General features: G+C 37.8%; 1 protein-coding gene across 1 annotated transcript in view; it reads right to left on the bottom strand.

The window, feature by feature from the left end:
- The window catches only part of PLXDC2 (plexin domain containing 2), a 272320-nt gene that overhangs the window by 112200 nt on the left and 139189 nt on the right, over window positions 1–20931 (bottom strand). Inside the window, exons 3-4 of the mRNA XM_082044120.1 lie at window positions 18016–18162; window positions 13053–13122 (exon numbers count right to left, since the gene is read on the bottom strand). Of these exons, the coding sequence (XP_081900246.1) occupies window positions 13053–13122; window positions 18016–18162 (217 nt within the window). The remainder of the gene's footprint in view (window positions 1–13052; window positions 13123–18015; window positions 18163–20931) is intronic.

The raw sequence follows: 20931 nt of genomic DNA, 5'->3' as shown, positions 1-20931 counted from the left end.
TCATTAGGTAGACAACACATAAAAATACAAACAAGCAAAAAAAAAAACCCCAAACCAAACAACACAAAACTAACAACAAAACCAAAGCAAAATAAAAAACAAACCAGTAAAAACTTACTTGATAGGCAACAAAGCTTTTGCCAAAGTTAGGTATTAACTTCTTGGAAAAGGCCATGCCTTGATTATACTTGGACAGAGCAGTGCTTCTGTTTAATAATTAATAGTGACTCTGAGCTGAAATTTCAACACATTGCCTAGCCTGATTAGTCTCTAAATGCTCTATGCTTTGAAAGATTTAATTTTTAATAAATGTTTGTAAATAAACTGCCAGCATGTTTATTTTGACTTTATGAAACAGATATATACAAGTACTATTTTACAAATGTTGGAAACTTTATGGACTGAAAATATTTCATTAGGCCCAGGACTTTCACACTAATACACCATTTTTATGAAGCAGTGCCTTATAAAAACAAAAGGCCTGTTTCACACTCTTTATCGGGAATTTCTTTTTTTAATTAGAAACTAAATGTATTATCAATTTTCCCCATCATCTTTCTGTTGCCTAATTTTGGTTTGGGAATGATTTTTTGTTTTTCTCAGTAAATGACTTTTCAACTGGGGTTTGCAGAGTTCAGTTATTCAAGCGTTTACATTGAGATTAGGAGCTAAAATTGTGGTATAAGGTAGGAAAGACAAAATAAAATGACATAAAATGTTATGAGACTGGACATACATAGCAACTTTTATAAAGTCAACTGGTAGAAAGGCAGAAATGGAATGAAGTTTATTTTTTAACGTACAAGCACGCAGCAAACCAAATAAACATTATATTTTGTAGGAGGTATAGAAAATAAAGACTTGTCATCCGTTAAAAATCTTTGCTATGGTGCAAAACCACAATATTATTGAAACTATGCAATGCTACTATAAAGGCTGAACACAAGATACACTCCTACCACAAAATTCTGCAATAAAAAGTGATGGACCCATCTTAGACATAGGTTATACTCAACAGCTTCCAGTGCTCAGTTGCTGGCTATTTTGAAGGCTCTTTGCCTTAACATTAAGCCATTTACTTTATTATTAAGTGTCTGATCTGCAAAATTATTTAAGTGTTTGTTTGGCATTACATGAGGAAAATGGTTTGGCTGGTTATCTGTTATTGTATAAAACAGAACCTTACAGACACGTGGTCATTTTACATCCTGTTTGTTACCATGTCAGTGCAGCTACTGCCCGTAAGTCTCACAGTCAAAGTTGGCAAATGCTTTTCTATACAACAATCAGGGTGATGTCAAGGCACGTGGACTTTTTAGTTGTTTTTTTTTTGTTTTGTTTTTCACAAAGCTTATCATTCTTTTTGTCCTAAGTGTTTCTGATTGAATTTGTAAAGATAAAGCATAAGGGCAGGAGCAGAAAGAGCTGTGAGAGTTCACTGATGGAAGGCAAGACAAAATAGTGTTTCAAGGGAAAGCTAATAGAAGGGGGACCCAGTTACAGAAACAGGAGTTCCAGAAGGGACACTTGGCACAGGAATCATAGGAAAAGAAAGCTTTACAGGTAGAAAAGAATTTTAAGAGCTGTGCGGCAACATAAGACATCAGAATGGAGGATGTAAATAGAAGGCAATTGTGTGAGATGGTATTTGCCAGTCAACAGCAGACCTCTACAGTCCTTACAGGACAAGCCACCAATGGGTGATGATAAGCAAAATCCCCTGCAACTGACACAGGGTAGCTGGAGTTGCTGATTTTGGCTAGAAGCACCATGTTTGACTCTGCTTTATATCACCTTTGCCATTTAACAGATGTTGACCATAGGGTAATTTTTGTTATCAAAGAGGTATCTTCATTAAGCGATGAACACACCTCCCGCTGGCTCCCGTGCTGAAGAGGCCAGAGCAGCAGCAACAACCAGAAAAGCCTCACTGAGGTTTCTGGCGGGACCCAAGAAGATGCTCCATGCAGTACACTGATACTCCAGAGAACAAACTTCACTCATCCACCAGTTTTGAAAAATCTAAGAAAGTAAATTTATGGATGTGGGGAAAATGCACGTGAACATAATTCTCCTCTAAGGACTGGATATCTGGAAATGTTTGAAGAGCCGAGGCTTATTCCAGGCTGAAAGTTTACAGCTATCCTCACTCTTAACAATCTCAGATCCTAACCCTGTGTGGATCCTTCTCTTTCCATAGCACTACTAAGCTAGGCAGACAGATTTTCCTCCTGCTCAGAGGTACTGCTCTGTGTGCCAACAGAAAAAAAATAGAGCTCAGACAGTGCAACATCAGGCTTTATTCCTTTCAGCACAGCATACACTCTCTTCCTTCATTGATCCTGCTTCTCTGAAAGTCCTGAAAAATGTGATGCAAATTTACATTTTGATCCTCTGTACCAGTATTTATTTTTCATAATATCACTCCTGGTGTATTGAAAACAGTACAATTAAACATAATATAATCCTGTTTACATACTCATTGTCAAAAAGGGAATTCCAAATATATTATCTCTGCATAGAACTTAAACTTTTAAACAGCTAATCAGCTAGCTATCTAACCCAAGACTTTTTGTCTCCGTTACTTTCCCACAAGCTATATGCACACTAATAAAGAGTTTGACACTGGAATAAGTGTGATTCTTTCTTCTGAGAATACTAAATGACTTTAAAAGAGTCATCCTGACTGGTCAGTGTTTTGAAATCTTGCCCAGCTACCTTGCAGCTGCTCACAAACACAGGTTCCATCACCATCAGGTTTCAGTGGAAAATTTATTTCAATGCCTTCAATGTCTATGATTTAATCTTGAGTCAATAGTAGATAAAACAGTTGTGGTTTTGATGAAAAGCTGTGTCTATCTTATATGCACAAAGACCTCACTCTTTAATAAGTACAAAACATCCTAAGCATATGATCTGACCTTAGGAAGTAACATAATCATAAAAAGAGTTCTTGATTTCAGTTTTATAAAGTAACCAACTTTAATTTGATGACAGTGGGATTTAATATTGATGTGCCTTTTTATTTCTTTGTTTGGTACTCCATCAACAATGGTAGAAATGCTCAGGCAGCATTACCAGCGATCAACCCACCATAAGAATTATCATAGAACCGTTTAGGTTAGAAAAGATGTGGCAGTTGCACACCCCCCCTCTCTCCCCACCCCCCACCGTCCTTTGATATGGAAGGTGAAGGCACATCACCCTCTCCCTCAACACATCTCCCCACCCTGCCTCTCCTGCAATGGGGTTAAACAGCTTATTTTGTTTGATCCCAGAGCCCGTTGGCCAGGGTCTGTAAGAGAGAAGAGGAGAGGGCGCAGAGGCACCAAGGAGCTGAGAAGTTTCTGGGCTCCTACAGCTAGAGTGCGGGGGGGTGCTGGGAAGTTTTGGGGCACCCCACAGCCAGAGTGGGGGAGCAGAGAAGCTTCTGTCAGCCAGATCTGACAAGAGTATAAAAAACGGGGCTCCCGTTGAGGCATCTCTGTGTGTGTGTCCTCTCACAGCAGTGGGCCAAATGCAGCCGAGAGACCCTCCCCTTAGGCCAGATTGCCACCTAAGGTAACCAGGGACTGGCACTGCTTCACCGCACCATGTGGGTGAGTGATAACTTAATAATTCCATGCTAAAACAAGTAAGTGTATTTCCTTGCCAGATAAGCGAGTGTATTAAATAATTCCATGCTTAAATATAAGCACGTGTATTTTTCCCGGAGTCAGGGATGGCTCTGGTGTTGTTTTTCGTGAGCCACATGTATGCACACTGTGGGTCTCTATTGCTATTATTTGCTGCACCCCAATAATTTCCTCAACTGATATTCGAACCTGTATTTATGTTACTGGAGTGCTAACTGATTGCATAACCCCCGTTTCTTATCAGTTAATTTGCTGCAGCTTTTTGACGAGAATAAAAGTTTGGTTTGGACCTTGTTGTCCACCTGAAACTAACTTTGGGGTGCCTCCGTGACAAAATACCTTTAAGATCACCAAGGCCAACTGTTAACCTAGCACTGCCAAGTCCAACTCTAAACCATGTCCCTAAGTTTCATGTGTACAGGTCTTTTAAACACCTCCAGCGACGGTGACTCAACCACTTCCCTGGGCAGCTTGTTCCAATGCTTGATGACCTTTCAGTGAAGAAATATTACCTAATATCCAATCTAAACCTCACGTCAAGCAACTTGAGACCATTTGGCTCTTGTCCTACTGCTTGTTACTAGGAAAAAGAGACCAGCACCCACCTCTCTGCAACCTCCTTTCAGGTAGCTGTAGAGAGCGATAAGGTTTCCCCTCAGCCTCCTTTTCTCCAGGATAAACAACCCCAGTTCCCTCAGCTGCTTCTCATCAGACTTGAGCTCAAGACCCCTCACCAGCTTCACTGCCCTTCTCTGAACTCTCTCCAGCACCTCAATGTCTTTCTTGTCATGAGGGGCCCAAAACTGAAAACAGTATTTGAGGTGCAGCCTTACCAGTGCCCCATACAAGGGGCAATCCCTTCCCTAGTCCTGCTGGCCACACTATTTCTGATACAAGCCAGGATGCTGTTGGCCTTCTTGGCCAACTGGGCACACTGCTGGCTCATATTCAGCCAGCTGTAAAATTATTTCAAGTAGTTCCTCCATCTGCTGCTCAGGAATGTTCCTCTACTGAAGGATGATTTATCAAAAATGATATCACCAGATTTTAATACGGTCTTTACTAATTCAACTGCTTGCTCCAACTTCAGCATCACTATACGTGACTGAATCCCTATCCTCAGATAAATGCCAGAAACTCATTACAGGGTGACTGGGAGTCATTACCTCAATTGTCTTGAGCTGGAATAGCCTACAGCTCAGCTGACATATGTCAGTGCTTTGTGTCCATTGTTTGCTGTGGAAGTGTCTGACAGTTTCTCTAGTTTCCAGATCTCTGAGCAGTAAGCTACAGCAATGAGGTAATACATGGCTTGCTTTTTAAAGGCCCACCCCTACTGTGCTTCAAAACGTATTGCAGATTTTTGTTGGCTTCTACTGCTGTACTCCCCATACACTCCCATCAGCTTTCTAATATTCCTCATTGTATTTGGCCAATACATGTTGTCTTTGGCATTCCAGGTTGTTTCAAACATCCCAAGTATTTTATTTTCAGTGCTATTTTTTTTTTTTCCTACAAGATGCCATTTTAGCTATCTTTTCACTGGTTTAGCAGTTGCAAGCTTTGCTTGTAATTCTTATATAAGATTTCTACATATGCAGAACATTTTTGACTCATGTTTTTTCTCTGTAACAACATTGAGTTCCATTTTTTCCTGACTTGTATTTGTGCATTTACTATTGCATGGGGTAAGTGGACATTTCTGGAGCCTTCTTCATGATAGCTGGTAATCTGTTTCAATAGTCAACTCAGTCAGCTTTATAAATCTAAAAATGTAAACATCTGTATATGAGCTGATCACACAATTTCCTTTTTGTAGCAATATATATATATATATATACATTGATATATAGAGAGAATTAGACACAGGATGCAATTCATCCAGCCTACTCTAAACATCTACCTTCAGTGTTCAAAGGCTCTGCTAAATATATCGATAACATCTCTACTCACTGCATATGAGTTTAGGCTGACAAACGTGGATACAGATGTTGGCACAGTTAGATGAATTGTGTCCTTTGTATATTATATATATATTTTTTTACTTGTAAATTTGCTTGCAGGCTATACCCATGACTGTAGCTCATTTCAGACTCTGTGCACTTTCACTGCCGAGTGTCCCTTCCAGCAGTACCAGCGATCAACCCATCATGAATCAGCTAAGCTTTCACAAAGCAATAACCATGTTGCTCAGTCCCCTTTTGCTTTCCTTCACCAAATATTAATCTCCTGTTTCTCTGTTACTTTTTACTTCTTGATAGCATACATTTTATTCAAATTGATTTTTTCATGGGATGTCCAGGCAGCTACTGACATGTTTAGAGGACACTGGAGCAGATAGTGATCTTTGCCTACTAGAGGTCACCAGGTGGTTGCTCTTAACTTTTTCAATTTCTAATCTATCCCCCTACAATTCTGTGGTTTTCCTAGTGCAACTTTCTTACTATTAAGTATGCTGATTTAAATATTTTTTCCATACAGAAGCCTGCCACAGTTATTTGCATTCTTCTGTCATTTCCAAAGTATTCTTGTTTCACATACCTGCAGAAATGCACTCATTTCCAACACAATAAGCTGCATGTTAAAGAGAGCACCAAAGAGGTATGACATTGAAGCTTCATCTTTTCATTCACACCTGTTTATTATTTTCTTCTTGTGCCACTCATCTGTGCTCATCAACACCAGAACAACAGCTTCCCCACTGGGACCTACTACTGAAATTGCCAACCTATTAAATGGCTATTAGTTATCTTCATAGTAGTGACCTCCAGCTTGATTCCTCCCTCCCATCCATTTCTCCTGCAGCTTTCCTTCCCTCTAGATTTTCTGGGATAACACTACCTCCTTGCTATAATCCAGTGCTCTCTGCCAATTTTTCGTGGTTTAACCACAGTTGGCAACTAAGCCCCAGACAAGCACTCCCTCTGCTCCCTGTGGGATGGGGTACAGAACTGGAGAACCAAAGTGAGAAATCTCATGGGTTGAGATAAGAAGAGTTTAATATTTGAAATAAAATAAAATAATAATAATAACAACAATAAAAGAATATAAAAAACAAGTGATGCACAATGTAATTGTTCACTGCCTGCTGACTGATTACAGTTCCTGAGCAGTAGCCCCTCAGCTAACTCTTCCCTAGTTTATAGACTGAGAATACACGTCATACGGTATGGACTATCCCTTTGGCCTGTTTGGATCAGCTGTCCTGCTATGTCCCCTCACAGCTTCTTGTGCACCTCCTCGCTGGCAGAGCATGGGAAGCTGAAAAATCCATGACTTAGTATAAGCACTTCTTAGGAACAACTAAAATATCAGTGTATTACCAACATTATTTTCATACTAAATCCAAGGAGCTCCTAGGAAGAAAATAAAATCTATCCCAGCTGAAATCAGGACACAGTTGAAGCCACATCCAGCTATATTCTACCTTTTCTGTGTATAAATTTCTTTCAGCTTCTTTACCTCACAAGGCTCATGGCTCCTTAATTCACCACTGCAATTCCAACAAAGAACCCCTTCCTCCAACTCATCCTGTCCCCTAATCATCGCCATCCTCTTGTCCTGGTACAGTCCACCTAGCTGGGGTCTACACATTCATCTCCTAGAGGGAACTAAGCTGCAACCTTCCAATGCCCTTCATCACTTTCTCTCCTAGATTCAGATCTTATTTTCTCCCTTTGAACTTGGAAATTGGTAGTTACCTGCCTGAGTTAAGACAGAGTGAAAAATTAACCAGAGACTTCAGGATTTAGCTGACAGACCTAATTTCCATTTTTACTTTGCTGAAAGTAATTACTCTTACATTTTGGGGACTAACATTCAAGTAGTAACAGTTTCTTTCAATTCTGTAAATTTCATTTCAGTAATGATATCATAACTAACTGAAATGAATTTGCTAGCAAAACATTCACATGTACAGTCATAATCATACAATCACAGGATCATAGAATACCAGGTTGGAAGGGACCACAAGGATCATCTGTTCCAGCCTTTCTTGGCAAAGTCAGCGTAGTAATACTTGCATTCACTTCTGTTTTGCAAACCAGTGATTGGCTTTGGGAATAAATCATGATGGATGGTTCAAAGTAAACAACGTCAATATCAGAAAACTCTAGCATGACAGAATTTTTTGGCTCAATCTAGAAAGATTCACCAGCAGTAGAGAAAATCTAACAGAAACAGGTTTTGCACAACAAAACAAAAATAACAATTAAATCCAAGCTGATAAGTTCCTTATAACAAAACTGTAAAATTTTTCATTGATGCACACATGGTTTTCTTTGTAATGACAATTCCTGAAACACTGACTAAATCAAAGGTTATATTGACTGGCAGGGTCATCTAATCTGTTTTGGAGCTTCCAGATGTTGCTCTGCCAGAAAAAAAAAAAAAGGGCAAAGGGGAAGTAAATAAACGTTCAAGTAAGGGAAAATTATTGCCATCATATACTTATGGATTCCTCTAATAGGAATTAGCAGCAGATTAACTCCAAGTTCTACATGTGTATTTGAGGAAGAGTTTTGCTTTATTTTCAGCTGTACAAATACTTTGATAATATTCTAAACACCATTTCTATGCATTCACTGCAATTTCCACTACTGCCTGCTTCCTGCTACAGACAAAACAATGAGAAGACAGAGGACAGAATAAATCTCATCTCAGCCCCAGCGAACAGGTATTCTGCGCGACTGCTGTGGAGTTCATTACCTTAATGGGATCAGACAGACTGGGGCTCCAGCAAACAAAGTGATAGTGACTGGAAGGATGAAGGGCTCGGCTTTGCTTTGCTACCTATACGGGGCTCATGCTAACATGATATGCTCCTGGTTTCCATAATGTAGTTTCCTACTGCAGTTTCCTGCACAAAGTCTGTTGAAATATTTCTGGGCCTCTCTGTCACCATAAGTTACCAGTGCCTATGGGGATGGTGTTTCTCATTCTGTTGTCGCCACTGGGTATACAAGAGGAGTTGGAGCAAGAGCCAGGACAACATTAATCTCTGTAAAAGCTGACTCACAGACTTCTACCCTGAAGCCTACAATCTGGGTGTGAATCCTGCATGGGTCAAGCAAGAAGTTTTTGGCTCCTGACTTCAATCCTGTTTACCTAGGATGCCTTGTGAAGCCACCCTTGGACAAATATTGAAGAATTTCTATGTTGTCAGCCCCATACAATAACCTGATAACCAGATTTACCTGCAGTATAAGCTCTTAGCTACATTTAGCTGGTATCTTTATCTCTGAAAACTCTACCAGTGTATTCAGTGCTAACTACTCTTATTACATGCACGCTATATGGGCAAGATAACTACAATATGAATAGTAATAACTAAACTTTCCTAAAGATTTTAGGGAAAAAATATGAAAAAAGTGAAATAATGTTTAACATAGATATGATTGATAAAATAATACATTATTTTTCTGTCAACTCTAGATAAAATGATACCTCAATCTTGGTTGCCTAGAGGTAAATTCAAGAACACTGTATAGGCTTATTAAAGTCATTGTGAGGATGATAAAATTATAATCAAAGGTGTACCAGAAGAATGTTGCTGAACTCATCCTAGTTCAAAAGACAACAGCACAAACCACTACAAGAAAACAGTGTAAACTTAAGTCAGTTCAAGATCTATCTCTGAATCTAACTTGCAATATTTATATGGTACACTACCTATAAAAATATTATTGTTATTGAAATAGAGAAAAAAATACCCTCAAAGAAAATACATATTAAAAACCAAAACAAAACAACAAAACAAACAACAATTTGAAAATACTGTGAAGGATTCCCTAATAAAATACCAGAAGTCTACCCAAGCAAAGTTGCCTGTACTGTCCAATAAAATCTGTCAGACTTAAGGTTTGCTGTTTCCCTTGCTGCTTCCAAATATCTATAGTTAAATGTGAAAATCAAATATGTTTTATCTTCCTAGGCAGCTTGGTTGTACTACATGTTCTTGATTTACAGGTGATGTAAAATCATATTCAGTTATTCCATTAAAAGAACAGAAACTGAAACTACTTTAAGACCCCTCATGTCCTCTATAATTCAAGCCATCAGGAGAAATCTAGGACCCCCATGAGAAAGGTGGTGTTGCTGCCTGGAGAGCTGTAGCACAGGGAGGGTTTTCCCAGCTCCACAGTTACCAAGCTCCAGTGGGGATACCAGCGACAGCCACCAAAACAGACTTCATGAGCTTCGCTCTCTGACATTCACAACATGACTCACTAACTCATGAGTGGTTTATTACAGAAATAACTGCACTTGTGGCCTGGAGAGCACAAACTTTAGAAAGCTTCAGAACAAAAAAAACCCCATAAACCCTCGTCTGCTTCTTGTGTTATCTACTATTAACAAAGCTTTGAGAGCTCTCCAGAGAGTGGAAGGAGAGAGATGCCCATATCCCAAAGACCCACGAATTACTAATTAGGTTAATAATATGACAAACTGTCTTACCTCCTAGTTATGAACTGAATAGCCTGATCACATATAAGCTAAGGTCAACAGTGAATAAAACCCTTGAACTAGTTATTTTCACTCCCTGTTCTTACTTTCTTTAGCCAAACACAATCAGATCAGCAAAACCATTTGGAAGAGGAAATAAACATTAGTTAAACTGAATAAAAAGTTGACTTCTATACATCAGCGATTTCAAAGTCATGTTAAGTAACTTGGAAACCCTACCATGCCATAACACAACCTCCCTGAAGGATGGCAGAAACCATTTGTGTAGACATTTTTATTGTGACAGAGATTTAATGTGCCATTGTCCTCAACTTTCCTTTTAATAAGGTTATTTAATTTATGATTTGGAGGTAAAAACAGTTTGTAGTGTTGTCATTAGCATAATTAATCATATCCCACTCTCCAGGAAGTGGACGTTTGTCATGTGGGACTCCTATACACATTAACTCTGTCATTCTTTTGATCTCGGAATAACCTTTGGAATTGTTCCAGATCTCTAATAATAGTAATGCCATTGTAAAATCTCAGTTACTAAGAAATAGCAGACCATACAGCATAAAAAGCACTTGGAACCTGTCTCTATCCTCTGTTGCTAGGCTATAAGCCACGCTGCAGCACCAATTACTTATGGTAATAAAATTTGCAAATATAGCCAAAGCAAAATATTTATCAGAGAGTTAGAACAGAAATAGATCTTTCTTTTCCTGCTAAATGGATGTAGGAGTCTTAAAGTTGTAGAAAAGTTTGCATCTTGTCCTGGATTGACAAGATGCCTTAAAGTTACTGGGCTTTATCAAGATAGCATTTTAAAAGTGTTTAGTGACTAGATTCTACTTGTTCATGATCAATTTTCAGGTTGAAAAGTGTCACATGAAAGAAAGAAGTATGTCTGCGCTAATGTCAGTGGCCTATAGTAAAAGGACTGATGTTAAAGTCCTATTTAGCTTGAAAGTAAACCATCGATTTATTGAAAGCAATATTATTTTATTTAGTAGAAGTGGAAGGAAAAAAAAAAAAAAACAAAAACCTCCCAAAACCAAACCAGCATTATCATTCAGTGTTCCACTAATAGCAAGAGAAGAGACCGCTGCAGAGCTGCAGTGATTCTTAAATCCTCACATGCTTTAGAAAACAAACAAACAAGCCACACCAAAACACCTAAATTCCCCAAATGTTCTACACCAAAAGAAAAAATGTTTCCATCACAATTTACTACTACACAGCTCTCCTTAGGAGCTTAACTTTACTCACAATTCTTTGGGGTGGAGAGGGGAGACTAATGACAGCAGCATATTACTGACAGCAGTGGTAAAAATTCAGGGCTTCCATTGAAAGTGAAGGCCCAGCAGAGTGATCACAAGAGAAGAATTACTTAGGGAAAGAGTGAACTTTTTAAGGAACCAAGTTCAGCACTAAGAATAACGGGACATTTCCAGAATGAACACTGTCCTCACTGCTGTTGTTTTAGCTGTGCAGCATTCATCCCACCCCATTCTTTCATGCTACAGAAACCATGCACTTGATTTTGGCACCCCATCAAATGCAACTCCTAAAGTGGGGGAATACAGAACTAGGCATCAATGATCAGGCACCAAAATGAAACTAAAAGCAAAGCAGAATAGAAATTAGACAAGTCTCAAAATTCCAGTCAGTAGTTCATGGCTCATCTGATCCAAATCAGCATCAAAATATTGCTGATCAAGAAGAGAAAACACTTGTACTGAAGTTACCCCATAATGCTGCATCTTTTTATCATTCTGACTGCAAATCAACCATTTAATATCAGCCTTTATCCAACTTTGTCCATCTCTTGTATTCTTCTGGTTTGGTAGCAAAATGTAGATCACGACGCAGAGCATGACAAAAACATCTGTTCCAGCTCTTACTCTTGTTGAGACGCTTGCTACAATTTTTCCCTAATATTTTTATCACACCCTACATATTTAGATTTCATGTGGGACATGGGCATTCCCTAATCCTGGCCAGCTGGGCAGCCATAGCATGAGAAGGAGAAACCTTGACCGGGGCAGGTCAGAATCAGTCCCTGGTGATGGTGACCCCTACTTCTGTTTCCTTGTCCTCTAGGCAGAGTACCACCAGCCAGAGTTCAAGAACTTGCTGGACACATTCGAGGACCAGAGGATGCTGTGGGTGTGTTCTCTGTGATGCTGTCATCTGCCTCCCTGTTTTCATTTTGTTGACCATTACTCCTCCTCCTTCTTTTTTCTCATTTGTTGTCTTCCCCACAATTTCATTTTTTCCTCTGTTCTCCTCTTTGTCTTTCAAGGAGATGGAGCAGAAGGGGTCAATTGCTGTTCCTAGTGCAGGAGATTTGTGCAAGGAGAAGCCAGCAGCAGTGGGAGGGAAAGCCCCAACCACAAGCCACAGCCCAAAGTTACAAGACCAGGAGCCTGAGCTATGCTGTACCCCCAAATCTCAACCCACAGAGGCAGTAAGAGGAACACCACAGTATGGTTGCAGACACCGTACCACACCAAAGCAGCACACTACTAGGGGTTTGTCTTACAGGTGACAAGTTATGTATTTCCAGCAGCACTTCTTATCTTTGGATAGTAAATCTTCTGCCCTCATGCAGACAAACCCCAAATTTCCCTCCTTATTTTGGCACCAGCAGTAGCTCCACAAGCACAACTGCTCCAGATGCACACACAGACAAAAGATTTCTAGGGGAAAAATACCTAAATAGAAAATGATTAATGTTATGAAGTCATATACACTGAGAGCTTTTTATAACAGTTCAACTTGAGCAGCTGGAGGTTTTTCATCATATTGATATTTTGCAATTTTCTTTTCATGGAAAGCAAAATTTCCTATATAAATACTGCAGTTTATCTCTTGACATATATTGGGGCGGGGGGGGGGAAGTATTTTAAATAGCTGCAAGAAACTCTTCTCTTATTACTCAACGTAAATGGTTAGAAAGCCACTTACCCCCAGTTGCCACAGTAATTTCACGTAGAAAATGACCATAAAATGGAAAATCGAAGGACAGATTCACTCTCTGAAAGGAACAACACCAGAAAATAAAATCAATATTGTGCAGAAAGGTAAGAGAAAACAAAATGAACAGTCCTCCCCTTCAAACACCTGTTTCATTGTTTTTTATAGCAAGCTGGAACCTTGCTATTCTTAATTTGGAATTGCCAATAGCTAACTGAAAACAACCCTGTATAGCACTTAAACACCTGAAAGCAGTGGATCTTTGTAACTGAAGACTTTAGAAAATAAAATACATCAACAGACACTATAACTTTGTCATAAGAATGTCATTAATAAAAATTCGTAGAGCTTTTCCTAAAAAAAACTCTTCTAGCCTCCTCCTTAAGAGGAGCCATCAATATTTAAGGCCTTAGCAATAACTAAGTTCTATATGATGGTCACTGCCTTGGCTACAGGTGGTTTTCTCCTCTGCCAAATGCTCCTTCAAATTCAAGTGCTTTCCCTGACATCCTACTGCTATCTGGTTGCTTATCTGATGAAGGCTGGTCACTGGAAGGAAGGCAATTCCTCCATCAGTTCCACTTGACATTGGTTCCCAAACCTCTCTATGCTGTTAACTAGGAGCTTAAATGTTTTGTAAAGAAATATTCAACAGAAATATTAACAAATGCTACTTAAGGTACTTACTACAAAATAAAAAAGGAAAAAAAAAATCTTTTTCCCCCCAGTGTGAGCCTATAGGTGACTGTTGTCTATCAGCTGAATTCACAACAGAGAACTGTAGTTTGGAGACCCTTCACCTCCCTAAGCTCTTCATAAAGCACCATTCAAATGCAAACTCATTTTCCCTCTCTGCCCATGGTTCTCTCCCACCTATTCCACTCCTTTCCCAAAGCTCACTGATTATTGTGGCCACCCATTATCATCACTTAGCGTGTCACCTGGTTCAACTCTGAACAAATTAGTAGCCATGACACAAAGGAGTGCTGAAAACTCAGTAAGGTCTTTTCACTGTTTAAATGTAATATCCCATTAAAAACGCATCACTTCCATAATGGCTCAAAGTCCAAACAGGAACTGGGTATTCAGCTCATTATTATCTGTTATTTAGGAGGAGTTACTACAGTAAAAATTCGTATGAAGATGGGTTGTTGGTGACTGTCCCTCAATCCTAACCTTTGATGTCTCCACTTAAGAAAAGGTCCCTACATAAAAAAAAAAAACCCAAACAACACAAAACAAAAAAACCCACAACAAAACTAAACTAAAAACCCCACAAAACAACAACAACAAACAAACAAAAACCAAAAGCAACAACAAAAAACCAACAAAAATATTATTTTCCCCACCATTATTTCTATCCTGGCTTTATTATTATTTTTGGATTATATCCGAGTATTTGTTCTCTCATGATGCATATTTACATCCACCAGAAATGCTTAAAGAATTATTTAGCATGAAATTAACAGCTGAAGATTTACAGTAACTTTAAATTAGATTTTCTTTCCACTCAAGTGGAAGTCAGAATTTTGTCAGAATTTATTAGCACTTTTTTTGTTTGTTTTTAATTAGAATGCAAAATCCATTTGCATTGTGTTAATTGGACTGAGTAGGTTCTAATGACCTTTTCTGTATATATATATAAATATGGATATACAACTGAACATTTCTAATCAAAATGGCATAAGCAAAATACAGGTCATGAATTCACCTAAACAAATCATTTTTTTCCATGTTATGAAGTTTTCACTGCTGAGGTGTATGCTATGTTTATGTATGCTCTCCATTTAAATTAAGTCCTTGCTCTACCAAACACTGTTAAAAACATAATTTTCTGACCAAACCTTCCCTCTTTCCTTTATACAGTATTGTTCATTTTACCTATTAGGTGATAACATGATAAGCATTAAACTGCTTCAAAAGACAACTATGTCACCATAACACTCTTCTAAGTTGCTATAACATTAATATTAGTATAAAGATGTTTACAATAAAAATGTTTGTTTCTATCCCCTCTCAAGCCAGATATACCTCTCCTATTGACTTCAATCAAAAAATGATGCCTTAAGTTCTGGCAAGGTAAAAATGTTTAATATAGACAACTGTTTAACCTAATACTGTAATAAAGAACCAAAAGATTTAACGACTGTTTTAAAGTGTAATGTTGTAACAGCCACTAGAAAGAAAAGTGTTTTTACTTCTGCCACCAGTAAGCATTTCTGCTTTTTCAGAAAGAACACCAGAATTTTCAAAATACTGCAATAAAAATTATTTCTCCATGCATGAATGATAGAATGACCTGACAGGAAAGGGAATTGAGCTTCGCAAGTATGAGGTGACCCTGTATCTAATTCAGTGTTTGAGTAATCAGCTATTAGATATCTAGCCTAAACACACCGAGCATCCAAGCCACACCTAAAGTTTTATTATAAAAAGATGGTGATAATATACTGAAAAAAAACCCCAAACCCACAACCCACTATTAGTGATATAAATCCTGTAGTACTAGGCATTTTAATTGCTCCATTAATATTTGTGTGTTACTTTCCCCAAACAATGACTATGCTTTTTATAGAGCCAAACCATCTCATGGGTCTTTATTACTTTTTCCTGTAGAAGCAAAACCAATTGGCAGCTTCTGGGAACTCTTAGGATTACATGCTTCCAAATGAAGAAAAACACACAAATTCAGCATTCAAATTTAGCATTCAAAGAATCCCAGACATGATTAGAAAAAATCATTAATACTTAGTAATTTAACTCCTTGTTCTACTGTCAAATTGGAGAATAATCTTTAGAAATTATCAGCACATAAATCATTAAGTCACTGAAAGATGTTCAAAATGCTCTTTTTAAAAGTGTAATGGCAAATATTATCTGTATGGAAGAAATTGCTGCTTAGTTACATATGATCTCCTCAGAACACATGACTTTACAGTTGTTACACAGTTATAGATAATACTTTTTTAAATAACGTTTTTGCATATTACACATGGGTGTTGTTTGCTTGGACACATACAAGAAATCAATTATAGAGCCATAAATAAAATATAAAGCCTTACAGAATGACTCACTGGTATTTTTCATCCTTCAGGCGGGACATAAAACAAATCTCTGAAAAAGAGGTTTTTAAAAAGGCATGTAGACATGGCTGCAGCCACTTGAGTTCACAGTCCAAGATATTTGTGTAAGTATGAAAAGAGATGGCTATCAGCGTGCTAAATTGGGACCACAGCATTCTCTGACAGAACAGACAAAAAGGCAGAGTGGGCTCTTGTTTTGGGGAGAATGAGTTGAAGACCTCCTGCTGCCAAGCTCCCCTCTGCCATACTGAATGGTCCTCCACATTGATCCCACACCCAGACCAAAAGCATCATTTAATTTTAAACCTCTGGTTCAACAACTTCAACAAAACGTCCCCCTTGGAATTGACATTTTTAAGTGTATAATCTCAGGGATCCAACTGGAAATAAAAGTGCTCAGAACAAAGGCATGGAAGGGTGCAGTCTTCACTAATCATTAAATAATAGGTTAAAATTTCTCAAAAGAACTTCACTAACTTTTAGGTCCCAAGTCTCAAAAATTACTTTTTTAGGGAAAAATATTTTACCTCATATAGGTATTTTTAGTACCTTTATTACATTTTTTGTGTGTTTCCATTCTCTCCCTCAACACAGAGCACCAGGATTCCAGATGAAGAAGGCAAGGGAGACAATACAGATTCTTACTTTTAGGTACCTTCAGGCTTTTTTCTTGTTAGAAACAAATTGTCCTAAGAAAAGAGCTGATACAGTGTTTTATTAAATCTACCCCAAAGGTATATAACTGCCTGAACCCTCTGGATTTGCATTATCCCTGGCTCCTTGCAGTCTTTTTGACTATGAAGAATATATTTTATGTATTGGACTCTGTTAGTCACATGTAGTGGATTTATCACTCCATTCTGTTCTTTGTATTCTGAGCTAAATACCACAGTATTTCTTCTTGCTGCTGCTTACATTCCTCTGAGCCAGTCACCTGGCTGGTGCCAGGGAGATAACAGATAAAGTGAGAGAAATGATGAAATAAACTTGGCTTTTCTTTGAGTTTGAAAATTGTTAAACACACCTGCATCTTTAAAAACTGTACAACTTTTAAACAAGGCATTAACTAAAGTTTATTTTTAAATGGGGGAAAACAATGGATATTTTTTAGGAGATAAGCTGGTGAATGGATGAAACAAGAATCTCATAAACCACAATTCTGAGTTGTAATTTTCTCTATTTTATTTGTGCTAATATTGGCTCTTCTGTGTATGCAGTTTCCAGCCACAGCAGAGATCCAAGAATCTATATATCATGCAGTATTCAATTTCACTTCTAAGTGTGTATGACCATTATTTTCATACCCATTTTACCATGCAGTATGATTACAATAAGTTAAACAACACTGGTATTTACATGATATTTATTTGTTGACACCCAAAAATTGTGATCCCCTCTATCACTTCTGTTACCTTATGACCTTCTCAGGAGTTTTATCAGTTCTCCCAAAACCAAAAATAAGTGAGATGCATTAGACAAAATGGAAGTGCAAACACAGATATGCTCCATGGGAGACTGAAACTTCAGCAACTTAATCCTGAACCCAGTTCTGTTGCTATTGAATTCAATTGTAAAATTCTCTCTGACTTCAGCAACACAACTAGTTTATTGTTTGATACCTTGTGATCCTTAAAAACAGAGGCAAATTTAATATATCTGTAAAGGCATCTCTGAAGGATTGTTATAGCAAAAGGTACAAAATGGCAACTTGGAATCATTTGATAGCAACACTGTGCAAACTTTCATAGTTTAACTAAACTTCAAAGGTAAAGCTCTGTGAACAGTAATCTCAATACTTAATAATACTACTGTGTTGTTCACTGATGAAAAATATCCACATCGGTCCATGAGGAAAAGGTGTAATAACTTACTGCTGCTTGCCGATGGGTATTGGAAAGGATCCCATGAATCTTCACTTTGTCTTTCTCCATTTGGTCTATATTGACCCACAAATCCCGGCTGGTAGAATCATATGGGCCATATGTCCTTGAGGTATAATAATTATGATCGGTATCCTCCTAAAAGGAGAAGAAAAAAAAAAAAAAAATTAACATGGAAGACTGAGTCCTGTAGCTCCTAGGAGCAGCAGAAAAGACTACACTGCATGTCAACAATGAAGAAAAAGGCACACATTGTAAATGCGTTGCGGAAGACAGCTCTGCGCCTAACCATATGCAGTTAGCAAAGCAAACAGTTACCTCATGCAAACATCTTCTATTATGACTATAATGTGCACTATTCTCATATCCCAATCATACAGTTCCTATAACTGCATCAGTAAAATCCATGGCAAAACGTTTGATGGCTTTCAAGGCAAGATGGCCAGTAAGTTCCTGTAACAACAGCCATGCTCTAACAAAGTCCTAAGCAGCACTCATAGCTAAAACATTAAAAAAATGTATTTTTAACATTTCTATACATCATGTACTAGAATACCTATATACAGATGTCCAAAGAATCCCTAATAGCTTTAGGCTTAAAATGCTATTTCATTTTATAACTCCAAAAGATTGGTTCATGGTACATTTGCCACTCAGATAGAGACAAATACACATATATTTGTGGAAGAAATCTTCCTAGTTCTTGTGGTCTTTAAAATTACAGTAGTTGCTACCATGCTCACATCACAGCAAATTCAGAGGTAAAATACATGAGCCCTACATGTGCTGTGGGAGATTGTGCTAGTGGTCCATCAAGCTTGCACGCATCCAATTCCACAATAAAGTCCATGGTTCAGAAGACGAAGTCTTGGTAATGATGTCTATTTATTTCAATGTCAGACTCATTGCATGCCACTCAACCTCACTGCAATTAGTTTATACTTAAAATCATATACATTTAGCACAGTAAAAAAAGTAAAATTTTGAAATCTCATTATGCAAAGTTTAGTAAATGTTTAAAAACCTAAGTATAGGAAATTCCAAAATTTCTGTTGATGTCAGTAGCTTTGATGATCTGTACCTTCGTAAAAAATACCCAAGACAGTGAAAGGAAAGAAAAAGTGTATGGCGTGAGGTGAGATATGAAACACATCCCGGATTCCCAGTCTTCCTTAACTCTTTCCAAGCTATTGTAATCATAAAAGATTTAAATCAACAGCATTGACAACATTCTGCTGAATAACTACAAATAATACTTTTAAAGAAGTATGTGCTGTATTTCTCATTTTTTTCCTCTGTTCCTTCTCCTCTGCATAGAACAAAAAATCAACAAAGCCTCAATGGTAATGTTTTAAAATTAGAATAAACTTAGAAAATAAACATGGAGAAGCTCCTCTCCTGCAGCACCTCCTGTATCCAGCAAGCAGGGTGGGACCACCCCCGCATCACACTGTGCTGCCATGCAGACCTGACACCCCCTCCACATGGCGCACTCCCTAGAACGTATGAAGCCCATTTCTACTGACATGGTCCTGAGCTGAAGATACAGTTGGCAAGGGTTTATATGCTAGATTAAACTGTTCATGTTCTAGGTTAAATATATTGACCATAAATCCTGTTTCAGCTGGTTTTCATCCTACATTAACACCATTACTGATGTTTTACTTAAGCTGTTGCAGATACAATCAGGTTATTTTCACCTTGACATTTTCTATATCTTCTGCTGTACTTCATATGCCAGGATGTACTTGCCCAGTAAATCTCAGTGACACTTTTGAAGCAACTTCTAGCAACTTCAGCAGCTCTATTTTAGTCACACAAGTAAACATAATTTAAAGTATACTGTCAGGAAGATGACAAAAGCCAGCCTTACCAATTTTTTTGCTTCTTTAATGGTCAAAAGAAACAATTACTGTCATGTATACAAAGGAGGTACAGTAAATCAAAAGCTTTTGACAACAAAGATTTATTGTCCTAGTCCAATTTGTTATTCTGATAGAATTTCCATAGAAACTAAAAGTTGCATTTAAGGCATCACAAAGTCTAAGGGAAAGAGCTCTGAGAGACAAAGAAGAAGAAATAATTACCAAAAAAGCTTGTTTCAGATAAACACACAATACTTAAAGTATAGTTAAAACTGTGCAGAGTTTTGGCATTTCCAGTTTTTCATAACTAATAAAGTTATTCCACTTAGTTACTAATAGCTAAGGCACTACCTGCCCAGCTAGAAAGCTCTAACACTCAGCCTGGTTGGTTGCTCTGTAAGAATGCTTTACAAGGTACATTGAGCCCTGCTTGAAGCAGACTTACCATACATCTTGGAAATCACGCAGATTATAGCCTTCAGCTCAACTGTTTGAGGAATCACTGATGTATAAACAACCACCAAATTCTGTGTCAAAAAAGTCTTTTTTACTGTTTATTTCAAGTTAATTAACCTCAGATACCTCTGGAAGGAAATAAATTCTTTTTTACTTGGATGATAGAAAGAAAACAGAATTGCTCTTGGAAAAGCTTAGTAACCTTCATGTAGATTAAATCTATGAATGTATCATTAATTATTTCTCTCTCACAGCCTATTTTATTTTAACCCTATCCATAAATTTACAGTATGACTACAAAAATGAACACACAGCTAAATACTACAGTTGGTCTGAGCAGCTCGGGGGCTCTTAGTAAGGTTAGGATCCATGCTTGTATTCCAAGTCTTTGCCTTCATAGTTTTTAACATGTGTTACCACAGAAATGAAATTGTTGGAGTTTCCATAAAATATTTCTCTACAGCTGAGAAATTTTTGGGTAGCAATAGATACCTATGAGTTTTCGTTCTGACAGACCTCTTTATGGGCTTCGGTTGATTGCACCAACTTCATAATACATTCCATCCATTACAAGTACTATATGCAT

This window comes from Streptopelia decaocto (assembly GCF_964273445.1).
Source record: "Streptopelia decaocto genome assembly, chromosome: 2".
Classification (NCBI taxonomy): Eukaryota; Metazoa; Chordata; class Aves; order Columbiformes; family Columbidae; genus Streptopelia; species Streptopelia decaocto.
This window is presented reverse-complemented; position numbering and strand designations above follow the sequence as displayed.